Source organism: Ambystoma mexicanum, chromosome 12, assembly GCF_040938575.1.
Source record: "Ambystoma mexicanum isolate Mex_15411 chromosome 12, UKY_AmexF1_1, whole genome shotgun sequence".
Taxonomy (NCBI): domain Eukaryota; kingdom Metazoa; phylum Chordata; class Amphibia; order Caudata; family Ambystomatidae; genus Ambystoma; species Ambystoma mexicanum.
This window is the reverse complement of record NC_090936.1, coordinates 73207537-73218920: the sequence shown is the minus strand read 5'-3', so window position 1 is coordinate 73218920 and position 11384 is coordinate 73207537. Positions and strand designations below refer to the sequence as shown.

The 11384-nt window shown below is 46.4% G+C and overlaps 1 protein-coding gene across 5 annotated transcripts in view; it reads right to left on the bottom strand.

Annotated features, from left to right (window-relative positions):
- Window positions 1-312: 312 nt before the first annotated feature.
- The window catches only part of PRICKLE1 (prickle planar cell polarity protein 1), a 168679-nt gene continuing 157607 nt past the window's right edge, over window positions 313-11384 (bottom strand). For 3 of the 5 annotated variants that reach the window (XM_069628023.1, XM_069628020.1, XM_069628025.1), the window contains exons 3-8: window positions 8058-8171; window positions 7212-7349; window positions 5828-6034; window positions 4613-4799; window positions 3047-3919; window positions 313-2217 (exon numbers count right to left, since the gene is read on the bottom strand). In XM_069628023.1, coding sequence (XP_069484124.1) covers window positions 1352-2217; window positions 3047-3919; window positions 4613-4799; window positions 5828-6034; window positions 7212-7349; window positions 8058-8171 — 2385 coding nt within the window. In that variant the 3' untranslated portion in view covers window positions 313-1351. The remainder of the gene's footprint in view (window positions 2218-3046; window positions 3920-4612; window positions 4800-5827; window positions 6035-7211; window positions 7350-8057; window positions 8172-11384) is intronic. The other 2 variants (XM_069628024.1, XM_069628022.1) reach the window with 1 other exon arrangement.

Below are 11384 nucleotides of genomic sequence, written 5' to 3'. Positions count from 1 at the left end.
GAGATAGATTGCTCTTGTTGAGGGAGTCTACTACGTGAGGCCAGCTATACTGGTTTCATTTCGGGTGGTGGTCAATGTATCCTAGTGGCAGAGGTGTTGTCATGGACAGCACATAGCCTGGGGCAAGTCCAACCTGCTGGATTTCTGTGGTTATGTCTTGTGCTTCGACCCCTTCAACTGAGGGTATTTCAATGAATATATCTAAAATGTATGTTCTGTGTAATTACTAAATTGCAAGTAATTTAAATTATGTATAGATTATGAAAATAATTTGATTGAACCATTTAAAAGAAACAAATTGAGGCAAGCACATAATATACAACAGTTTATAAAATAACAGCCATTGAAATTGCATGTTTGCTGTACCGATATATTCCGGGGTTGTTGTTTTTTTTACATTTATACAGTCTACAATTTCTAAAACATAAATAACACTTGCACAATTTACTTCATCTGACCATGCATGGGGCGGGGCTTGCTAACTAAGCAATGGACAAAAGGAGGGGTTTGCATCACCAAATGATACAGATTTCTTAAGAGCCAAGCTCTATGAAACCCCGGAGAGAGAAAAAAGCACTTTAACACGAATGCTGGTCCGTGCCCCATTCTCACACGCAGCTCACTTATTGTAATTCAAGGATATAAAAATATCAGGTTTTTAAATTTGTACTATACAATATGTACATTAATATTTGCATTGTTAAATTATGAATACACTCCTAATAAATGGTACATTATAAACATAAACATTTGTGATTTTTTTTTTGTTTAACTGCAGCGCGTGTAATACTTGGTGCTGTTAAAAATGGGCTAATGGGGTTTTAAGAGACAAGAGTTGGCTTTGTTTCCAGCGTGAACAGCAAATTCAGGAAAAGCAAAGGCCTGCATAATACTTGCAATAATGCGTTTGCCCGCACAATAAAGCAAACCAATAAACTTTCCCTACTGCTCTTGTTAATGAGAACTTCTTTTTTCCGGGGTACGATGAATGAGATTTTTGTCTATTCGGTTTAGGGTTCCATTTTTATGTGTTTATAATGTAAATGAATCTATTGTATGAAATTCAAATGCAGGGCTTCAAAAACCAGCTTTGCCAAATAAAGCTGCAGTGCACTGGACAACCCGCCATACATAAAAAAGTGAACCGGGCAGAGCCTGTGAGAAAAATGTAATAGCTTTCATTTTAAATTGCAAACGCCATTTGGAATATCCGCTACATTGCTAAAGCACTCAAAATTAACTTAGTCAATTGCATAAATACATAAACTGCGCGGTTCTGATTGTAGCTGCAAAGTTCAAATGCCTGGTCTTCCCAGAAGTCAATGTAAAAAGGTCGAAATTCGCCAAAAGTCTAGGAAATAATGCAGTTTTTTCCTTTGTGTCCCTTCTTTTTCTTGCTCTTTGTGGTTCTTTGGCCAAACGGAGTACTTGAGAGTGTAGTTGTTGGCCGAGAAAGGTCATCTGTATAGTACTGATACCTTTGCGGCCGGGGCAGGGGGATAGGTTGTCCGAGAAAGTAGCCTTCCTCCTCCGAATCGGAAGACGACGAGGAGCAAGTTGAGCACCAAGAGTCGTCATCCTCGCCGTACAGTGCATTGAATTTATTAGCCACCTGGTTTTGGTTTTGGAGTGCGTACCCAGATGAGGAATGCGAATATTGTCCAAATCGCTCTGCATTTTGAATGTATGCCTGAACCTCATGGGGTGTTTTGTTTTGAAAAAGTCTATCGTAACCATTTGGAGCATATTGACGTCTTTCCTTCGGCGGAGACTTTCTTTCAGAGGCAAGATGGAGCGCATTGTCTGAGCGCGACTTCCTGCTCCGCCGGTGGCGATTGTGATGGTGGCTGTGCCGCTGGCTACGCTCTTCAACGTTGTAAACTCGCCGACGAGTCCGCTCACTCATTGGTGGCTGTCGAACGTAGTCAGAGTTCCCATTGTCAATGACATCATCTGAGAACTTGACTTGCTGTGGCCTAGTCTGAGATTTCGACCTCCTGAGAACGGACACGTGCACTGGTTTCTCTTCGGGCACTGGCTTTTCCTGACACAACTCTGAGCTTAAACTTTTCAAAGACTCGGTGCTCCTGTGAAGCATGGAGGAGTTCATGGTTCCCATGATGCTCATTTTCTCACAGTCTTCGGTTTCCATATCTTGGAAGCTTTGTAGAGAATAGAGGGATGGCCGTAGCTTGCCTTCTGCATCTCCCGAGGCTCCTAAAATGAGAAATAATAATTAAAGAAGCATGCTTTTTCTTCCACATCGAATTAGGTTGCTTCTATAGTAGTGCACAATAAAATGGAGAAATAGAAAAGGTTGCACAGCGGAAACAAATTACACCACTACTTCAAAGCTACATCATTTGGGTATTGTATTGTGTTATTTATATAGCGATCTTTCCCCATTTGTATGGCCTCAATGCACTTCGTAGCTGGAATGCCCTCTGTGACCGTAGTCAATGTGGTGGAAGTTCTAAGAGTTTTGGATTGAGAGATGCGTGTGTGCATTTTCTCCGGCTTAGGACTTGGTGGTTTGCGATAGACTGCAATTGTTGAAGATTCGGTGTGTGGCCAGCTATACCGCATTTTCTTTTGATTGGTAGTCACTGTATGCTAGTGGCAGAGCTGTTGCGGTACGTCAGGTGTTTCAGTGTGGATGTCTATGTGCGATGCTAGACTGGATGGGCATAGCCATAGCTGCATTCTACGGTGCATATATGGGAAATGTTCCATTACACTAAAGGCAAGTTGGCTGTAGAGGAAGAGCAAACGTCAGACCTTTGGCTAGGCCACACAGTAGAAGAAAACAGATCAATTATTTAATCAAGTTGAAATGGACCAAGAAACGAATCGGGAGAATGTTGAGTTGTTGACACTGCAACAGTTGCTGGGCCATTTATCCAACTTTGCATGCACCAACCAGGTTGAGCACTATAAGTTGCTAACGCTACAAATTGGTGGCTTCTGAGTCACAACACATTTATACCAACCTATGCCATGCTCACCCTTTTTTTAATACAAGCTGAAGAGTATTGCAAAAAGGTACCTGTGATATTAGACAACGCCAAAGAATCCATGGAATCTCGAACACTTTGCTCTTGTTGTTTTAGATCCTCGGACAAACATTCCAGGGAACCCTCGTACCATGGTGTCGACTTGTGCTTATAACCGACAGCGCCATGATCTATGTCCAATTCTTGAATTTTTCTGCTGCTGGCAGGGCCTGGGTGGCTACCATACGCTGAATCACCAAGTCCGTCTTGTGACTGAGTCCAGTACATATCGGACTCGTATTTTTTGCTGGCCAGGCTTTGGTTCTTGTCGCTCTTTCTCAGTTCTCCCCTGCCTTTAAGCAGGTTGTCGGAAATCCAGTGCTCTCCGGAGCGAAGATCTTCGCTGGGCTGCTGGAAGATACCTTTGTCTCCAAACTTTAACAAAAGCTGGGTCATGTAGTCTTCATGCTCAGCCCATTCTTCGGGGCCCTCCGGTTCTTGTTCGCCTCGTCCTTTCCAAAAGGAATCATTGTCAAAGCTGCCCCTTTGCCTTGAAAGGCTCAATTCATCCAGTTTCCGGGAAATGGTGTCATCAGCATTGCCGGAAATGGAGAGACCAGGGAACCTGTAGTTGAGTGCCGGGGACAATAGTAGCGACTGTCTACACTGGTCAGCGGACCGACTGCTCTTCCCCATACGCACGCTCCGTCTAGACTCTCGTGACCTTGCTGACTGAAACGCAGAATCTGAAGAGTCAGAGGCATGAACATCTTCTCCTAAACTGCATGTCTTTGAGCAATAGATCTGCCCTTGTTTTGGGAGAAAAGGGCACCCCAGCAGGGACGATTTGCATTGCGTACAAGAAAAGCAAGTCTCGGTGGCGTGCCAGTGCTGCCCGTCATATGTCATCTGCGCATGATCCACACCTGTAGAACAGGAGCAAAGTGGAGGGAGAAAGCAAAAAAGTAGGTAACTAATTGTGTATAATAATCACAAAAAAACTATTTCAGGAGCAACAAATTAGAATGAAAATCACGGGCAAATCTTATCAATATTTACATTCTGAAAGAGAAAGTGATTAAATCCATCACGCCCCCAGGATAGGAGCTGCACGCCTTTGGTGGCACTCATTAACCCAACAATAAACATTGCAGAACACTGCTTATGTATCAAAGGAGAAACGTTTGCAGAAATAGTTTCCAGGTGTGTATACAAGATCCGGGGAACGCTTAAATGAAATCATTGTGGCTTCGTTCTCGTTTTATTCATCGTAATTTTGAAATAGATGAAATTAAGAAAATACTTAAAATAGATCCTTTTCATCTAAATGATCTGCAAATGTTAGCATCAGCACAAGTACAAGCACATTTGTGTAAGAGTTATTGTCCTGTATGAGAGCACTTATACTAAAACTTGCAAAGGAAAACTTTTCAGAAGAAAGTTTCAAACGATTCCTCAATGAAAATGCGCCAAGAGTAATACCAAGATTGTAAGAACGGCCAACGTGGAGGAACAGTGAACGGAAAGCAGGTGGCATGGAAAGAGGCAGGCTGCTTTCATTGGCAAGAAGGAAAGCGTATCCGCTATAAACAAGGAGCACTTCACGCCAGTTTGCTCACCGATGTGCTCCCCGCAAGACTCGCAGTACTCGGCGTAGAGAGACTCGAAGCACCCACAACAGAACGGCCGCCCATCCTTCATGATGTATCGCTGGCCGCCGAGGACAGTCTCGCACTCAAAGCAGCAAAAATGCTTCATGTGCCAGTGGCGGCCCTCCGCCTCTGTGCACTCGTCCGCAAAAATAATCTAGAAAACACAACAACTTTGTTAGTTCAAACTTTGCAGGTGGTGACTGTCCAAGAAAGAAAGAGTAGCATCTGAACATATAAGGGACTGGTCAAGGTGAATATATCCGATATTTTTTGGGCATTAGGTACCACAAAATAAGAATGGCGCAGTTATAGTGTGAGTGGAGAATCGCTGATAAATACCCAAAACTCTGGCTAACTTCAAAGTGAGATGTTCCCCCTTTTAATAAAGCAGTCTCCATATCAAAAAGTTCAATAGAGGCTTCTGAAGCTGATGGACCAACTACATCAGGGATCCGCAACCTTTGGTTCTCCCGATGTTTTGGACTGCAACTCCCATCAACCCCAACCGGTACAGCCAATTGAGACGGATCATGGTAGACAAAGTCCAAAACACCAGAAGACCCACAGTATGCAGACCCCCGATACTAGACCTACATACCATGCAATCGTCTGCTACATAAAATAATTCCACAGGAGTTTGACAGATGGAAGTACAGACTCTGCATTCTTGAGCCTGTGAGGGTATTTAAGATGAGCCCACCACCTCACAATTAGAGTGCAGCTATACCCCTCGATCAATTTGGCCTTGCTGCTCACATACGAACAATAACCCATGGACACCTCACTCTAATAAAACGCAGCTATATACCCCATGATAAACCGGCCCAGCTGCTCACATAAGCGTCCTTCAGGCCTAAGGCAGCCTAACCATTCTGGATGTCCACCCGCCAGACTGCACACATTCAACTGATATGAAAACCACCACACCTAACGCTAGAATGAGCAACGTTCAGACAATTACATCAGCTGCACACAAACTGGTGCACCCATGCACTCTACTACCCCTTCCTCTCTCAACTGACCTGGACTACGGTCCCCGAGAGTGTTCAACCTACCAGCGCTTTGAGGTCTTACCAATGATGTATAGAGCGCCATATAAATGCCTAATACCAGGTAGTGGGTCTGCTCAAGCCCAATGGGTTTCATTGAATTCTGACCAGTGCCAATGTCAGAGGAGATTACCTCGTCGCAGGCAGAGCAGCGTGGCTTCAACAGTTCTGCGTGGTGCCGGCCGCAGTGTATCTTTCCATCCTGGTAGAAGTAGATGAGGTCCACCAGAAGTTCATTGCACGTGGAGCATGCAAAGCAAGACGGGTGCCAGCAGATGCCGGGCCCAGCCCGGGACGCAAACACCGCCACTTCACCTCCATTTATCTTCTCTCCACACTGCTAAGGGAAAATCAGGAGATTAAAACAGGTCCACATGTTCCCACTTACACTACAAACAAAATACCTCTTCGGACAAGAGTGAACCATAGAGCAGTCTAATGACGCATGATTGGTAACTGATCCTCGACCAAGACAACAATGACTGATGTGCATTTATATATGTTCTAAAACCTGGCTTTTATTATTGAGGCCTGGCTTGGATAACGCAGGCATCTGTCCAAGATTGGACAAGTTTCCTATGTTGAAAACAGTTTGGTTTACGCAAGCGTCTTGCAGAGAAAGCTCTATATTGGTTGCTAAAGCCGTCACTGGCCAGACCACAGCTTGAGTTGGCTACTGCTAACCTAGTGCTTATAGGGGGGCAAGGATTTCCTTGCAACATTATAGGGATGGGTCTATGGGACTGCCGGGACCAAAGGCGGTAGTGGTAGCGTTCATGGTCTCTCAAGTGCCGGAGGCGCAGATGCGACAGCCCGAGCTTCCCAATCCAGTGTGGAAGGAGCTGGAGGGTTTCTCCCGCACGGCACTGGGAGGGCCATCACGGGGGGGAAACCTTGGCCTGGGTGACAGTGTTGTATAAAAGTGTGGGGCTCATAGGCAAGCTGACTAAACTGTGGTGATTGCGGGTTGGAAAAAGGCCTGGTTTCCACCCTACTCTGGCTCACATAAATTTACAATGCACATTTTTAACTCGTTGAAGGATCTGTATTTCTTGCCTGGTTGTACAAGATACATTCGGTCATATTGTGTTCCAAGACCTGCAGCCATAAGCTGTGATTGCATGTTCTAGGACCCCGCGGGCTGGATCTGCGCCCCCCTGAGCTTCAGAAGTAGTCACACTGAGACCGGTTGATGTGTGCTCTTTTGACTATCACCTTGAGATGGCGGCCGGGACACACTCCTTCAGTTGGAGGATCGCAAGCACAAAAACTTGGTGATATTTGGCTCCCACCCCGATACACCCCACAGTCGATGTGTGACAGATTTATCTAGATCCGGTAGAGAAGTGTTACTTCTCATCCACTGGCGGCCGGGCAACACAAACACACAATTTGCCATCCACGTTTGGAACCCGGTGGGCGCGGTGCTCAGAGACCGTGCCGCTGCTCCCTGGGGTTGCCAGACCATATCTGCTGGCCTAGTCTAGCTAACGGAAGAAACCGTGGCTTGCGCTCACCTGCTCACAAATGGCGTGCATGACGGCCCGGGACAAGAGCCGAATCGAGCCTCTCCCCAGCGCTTCCTTCTTCCGCTGAGTGCTGAACATCTGCAGTTCCTTCTTCTCCTCCTCGCTCAGCGACTGGCAGTATCGCACCTTCCAAAGGAACAAGACGCATGGATTATTTTCCCAACCCGGATCAGCCAGATTTTCCAACCAACAGTAGATGTTTCATTCATTCTTTTTTTAAAGTTACTTACAAGCGTACCGTGTAAAAACCGGCATCTCGCATTATCCATTCATGTCAAAATGGCGGAACATTGCAGTTGGGTTAATGATATATGTGAAAATTGCTGGTCTACTTTTGTAGATAGTATTTACCGTTTGGAAACCAAATATAGTGCGCACAAAAACCAACTCAACGATAGTTGGATATAAATGCAAAAAACTCGTTGCGTCATAAACCAGCTGCTGCTTGCGCAACAGCAATTGCAATCGCTATGCCCTGGGTTACAGCGAAAGCTAGTAGAGGCCTTGCTGAGTGTGGTGTGTACACACTCCGGGCTCTAGGACCCAGCCAGCTCAGGAATTTCACGGCACCCTGTAACTGCTGGGTGGCTGCATACACTATAAAAGTATTATTGCCCTGGTTCCCGCGTCGCCAACAAGAGGGCAATGGCTCCCAGACAACTGGCAGAGCTAAAATGGCAGCGCAAATATTGGCAACCCAACAATGTGCCCTCCCATAGGACACACAAGGCTTTAATGAGTCCTCCCGGCTGCCCACACGAAATGCCCAGGTCTTCTCTTTGCACTGTACAAAATGACCCGTAAATGAATGCGCCGGGATGCGCGCCCTTTTACCTCATTGTCGTGCGGCGGGAGCTGGTACAGGAGCTGTTTGCTTCGGTTTTTCTCGCCAAGGCTGTTCACGTATGGGACCTTCTCCTCCGGCAGGCAGGCAAAGTACAGCTGCACCTGTGGGGGTGAGAGAACAAAGCTTAGGAGGCCAAGCAGTCACTTCTAGGACCCCGAATATACCCGGGTGAATACAGAAGACCAATGGAGTGTCTGGGAAGGGGGAAGGCAGGGCTGGATTTACCGCCCTGACCTTATTACCGCTGCCAGATGAGCTAACTCAGCAGCGCTGCCCTACCCCCGAGAGAAGTCGCACCCAGCTGCCGGATTGCTCTTCTGGAATGCAACTTGCAGTCTCAATTAGAGGGGCGCCATAAATTATGCACATTTAATGCCGTCATTATGCCCGCCTCCTTTCCAGGCCGAGTCAACAAGGCCTGTTGAAATGCCAGCGCCCCCTCTACAATTACCACGCAAGGCTATTCAGGGGGCAGCCCCCTTATAAAGGGCTTTAATTTGCAGCGTGCATTTTACACGTTGGTGAGACTGAAAGCAGAGGGTGGGGGGGGGGGGGGGGGGTGGGGGGGCTTTGTGGCCTGAGCTCTCGCCCCCCGCTGTGCGGGTTCAGCTTTCATTGCTTCCATCTGAAGCCCACGCTTTGGAACCCGTGGTCATCTTCCTCCAGGGAGGCGGAATCTTTCGACCAGATGCAAGTTCACTTTGAAGAAAATGGCATTTCCCTGCACGCTTTCACTGGTGTTGATAAGGACCAACAAAGTCAAAAACTGAAGGGATCAGATGGAGGCTGAGCAGCAACCGCTACAACCATCATGTTTGTGTCAAGTCCTATGTGCTTATTAAGTTGGAAAGTGGAATAAGCAGGACAGCACCACTTGGTGTCGTGTTGTGTACTTTGATGCACTGCCCACTTGAAACCCAAGAGTTATGATGTAAGGTTTCAAATTAATCATACCCCCTGGCATTGCTCTGGGCAACTTTCTAGTCCGCCATTTTGAATCGAGTCAGCAGTAATTTAGTCTTGGCCTTGCCACCAATGGGGAAGCAGCGCAGGTCAGACTGATAGGCCTCGCTTTTAGTGGGACCGCAAGCAGCTGCAGCCTTGTTTGGGTTTCATCGGCGCTGTGCCGCTAGGTTGCGCAGATACAACCTGGAAAACGGGATCCACGTTTGGGCAACTCCCCCCTCCGCCCCCCCCCCCCCTACTTGGGCCTACAAACTTAAGAGAGAGTCATACATTCAAGTGGCCCTTTGTTGTGCATGAGGCTCTACAGTCCCTTCATTTAAATGTTCTTTTGCAAATTCCCTTTTTTTTTTTACCCTTTTTTAAAAACTGGCAGGGGGGAGATGTCACCTTCCCAGGCCGCTCCTACACAACCCTTCCTTTTTAGACCCATCTGTCCATTTTAAACTTTTATTCTTTTTCCTCTATCATTGGGTTGGAATGGTGGGTTCCCAGTGGGATTTTCGAACTGGTGACTTTACAAGGGTGTGATGAGGTGTGATGTAACTGGGTTTTGTAGAGCACGACTTGTAATGCTGTGGAGCAGGGCGGAATAGACGCAGCTCACTGTTGTATCCTGGTTTGTCTGTGTATGTGAATCTGTGATGTCATGGAATGTGCGTCATGCGCATATGCAGGAGCCCAGAATATTGGGATTTGGTTTGGGTTCCGCCCAGGGCAGTGGAATGAGAGATGTCGCGTGGGTGGTGGGAGCCAGTGGGCTCTCCCTGTAATACCCAAGATCCTGCCCTCATCTCCTGCACCCGATGTCCTAGATGCATTCTGTGAGCGTGCAACATAACAAAGAAACCTATTGCTCATGAACTTACTTTGTATCACTTTTGATTCTGAACAGATACAAGCACAAGAAAGACTTGGTAGGAAGGCCACTTTTGTCATGTGCACTCGATAACCCGAAATTGGTTACCCAGCACTCGTATCAACACTTAGGTTTGTTTAAAATGGGGCAAAAGATGTCTAAATAACCAGCCTTTTCAAGGTATTTGCACCACAAACAATTTGTTATGAAGAAGCTTTAGAGCTTCAACGTATTTAGTTGAGAAAATCACATTTAACTCAAGTAACATTGTAATGTGAACGAGCTGCCTAGTTCACGACTTCTTCCGTGTCAGTGGCTTCTTGGCATTTGATTCTGCACAATGGAGGGGAGGAACAGTGTAAGCGGGTGGAAAGGCAAGGTGACAATACTGATCTGTTGGGGACTGTCGGCAAAATGCTTGTTTACCTACAAATGAGATTTACCCTGCTAGTATACATACGGGTGGGCATGTAACATGGTGAAACGATTAACGTAGTTTGGGCAGGTCGCTGCTGCGTGGGCCTTGGTTGGTGTATGGAGTATTGGGGGGAAGAAAGAGTGAGCCTGAAGGTACTGGAAGGGGGAGGCTCGTAGGCCAGGCTTATGAGTAAAAGTCTTATACTTGTTGCTCCAAAGAACCAGACTAGGAAACTGCAGCAGGGGAGTGTAAAGTTCAGCAATTTCCTTTGGGTCACACGTTTGTCAAATGGGGAAGCCGCGATTAGAAAGAACCTTGGGCCCCGTGCTACAAGATCCTCGGGGAAATGAACAGCCGTGAGAGGAGCAAGTGTAAAAATGAGCCAAAGTCATCCCCCAGTTTTGTTCCCATTACCCAACCTGACCGTCACTAAGATTGGCAAGGATTTCTAATATCTTGAAACTGCCTATACGCCATCGTCCGCCCCTATCTGCTAGCCCCACTTCACAGGATTCACCCCCAACCCTACCAAAAAAAGAAATCATTACACTTTTGCTTCTCTCTTCTAGGCCCACTTCACTGACATATGCCCGTATGCAAATACTGGTCCTAGTTCCTGAATCTAATATTATGTATGCCCTCTCCCTGGTCTTTATATTACACCAGGTTGACTCCCATTCTATCCATGAAACCACATAGAGCATAGAGCCACCTGACTCTATCTTCTGGCATCTAAGTTGTATACGAATTGACCGAATGACAATTGACCTTATGCACTGCACAATTGACTGCATTTTAAAGGTCAATTAGTACATACGTGCGGGGGGAACCCCCCCCCCCCCCCCGGGACCCCTATCCAATCCAAAAAAAACTCCACCCCCCCCCACTCAAACCCCTTGTATTTTATAATACAAAAACAAACAAAAATATATATTTTTTTAAAAAAGGTCAATTGTGCAAAATGTCAATTAGGACCATTAAAATTTGACCAATTAGGCCATTCGTTCAGTTGTGCTCGGTCAATTTGGGTAATACTGGAATCTATACTCTGGACGCCATTTCCGTTGGAAAATG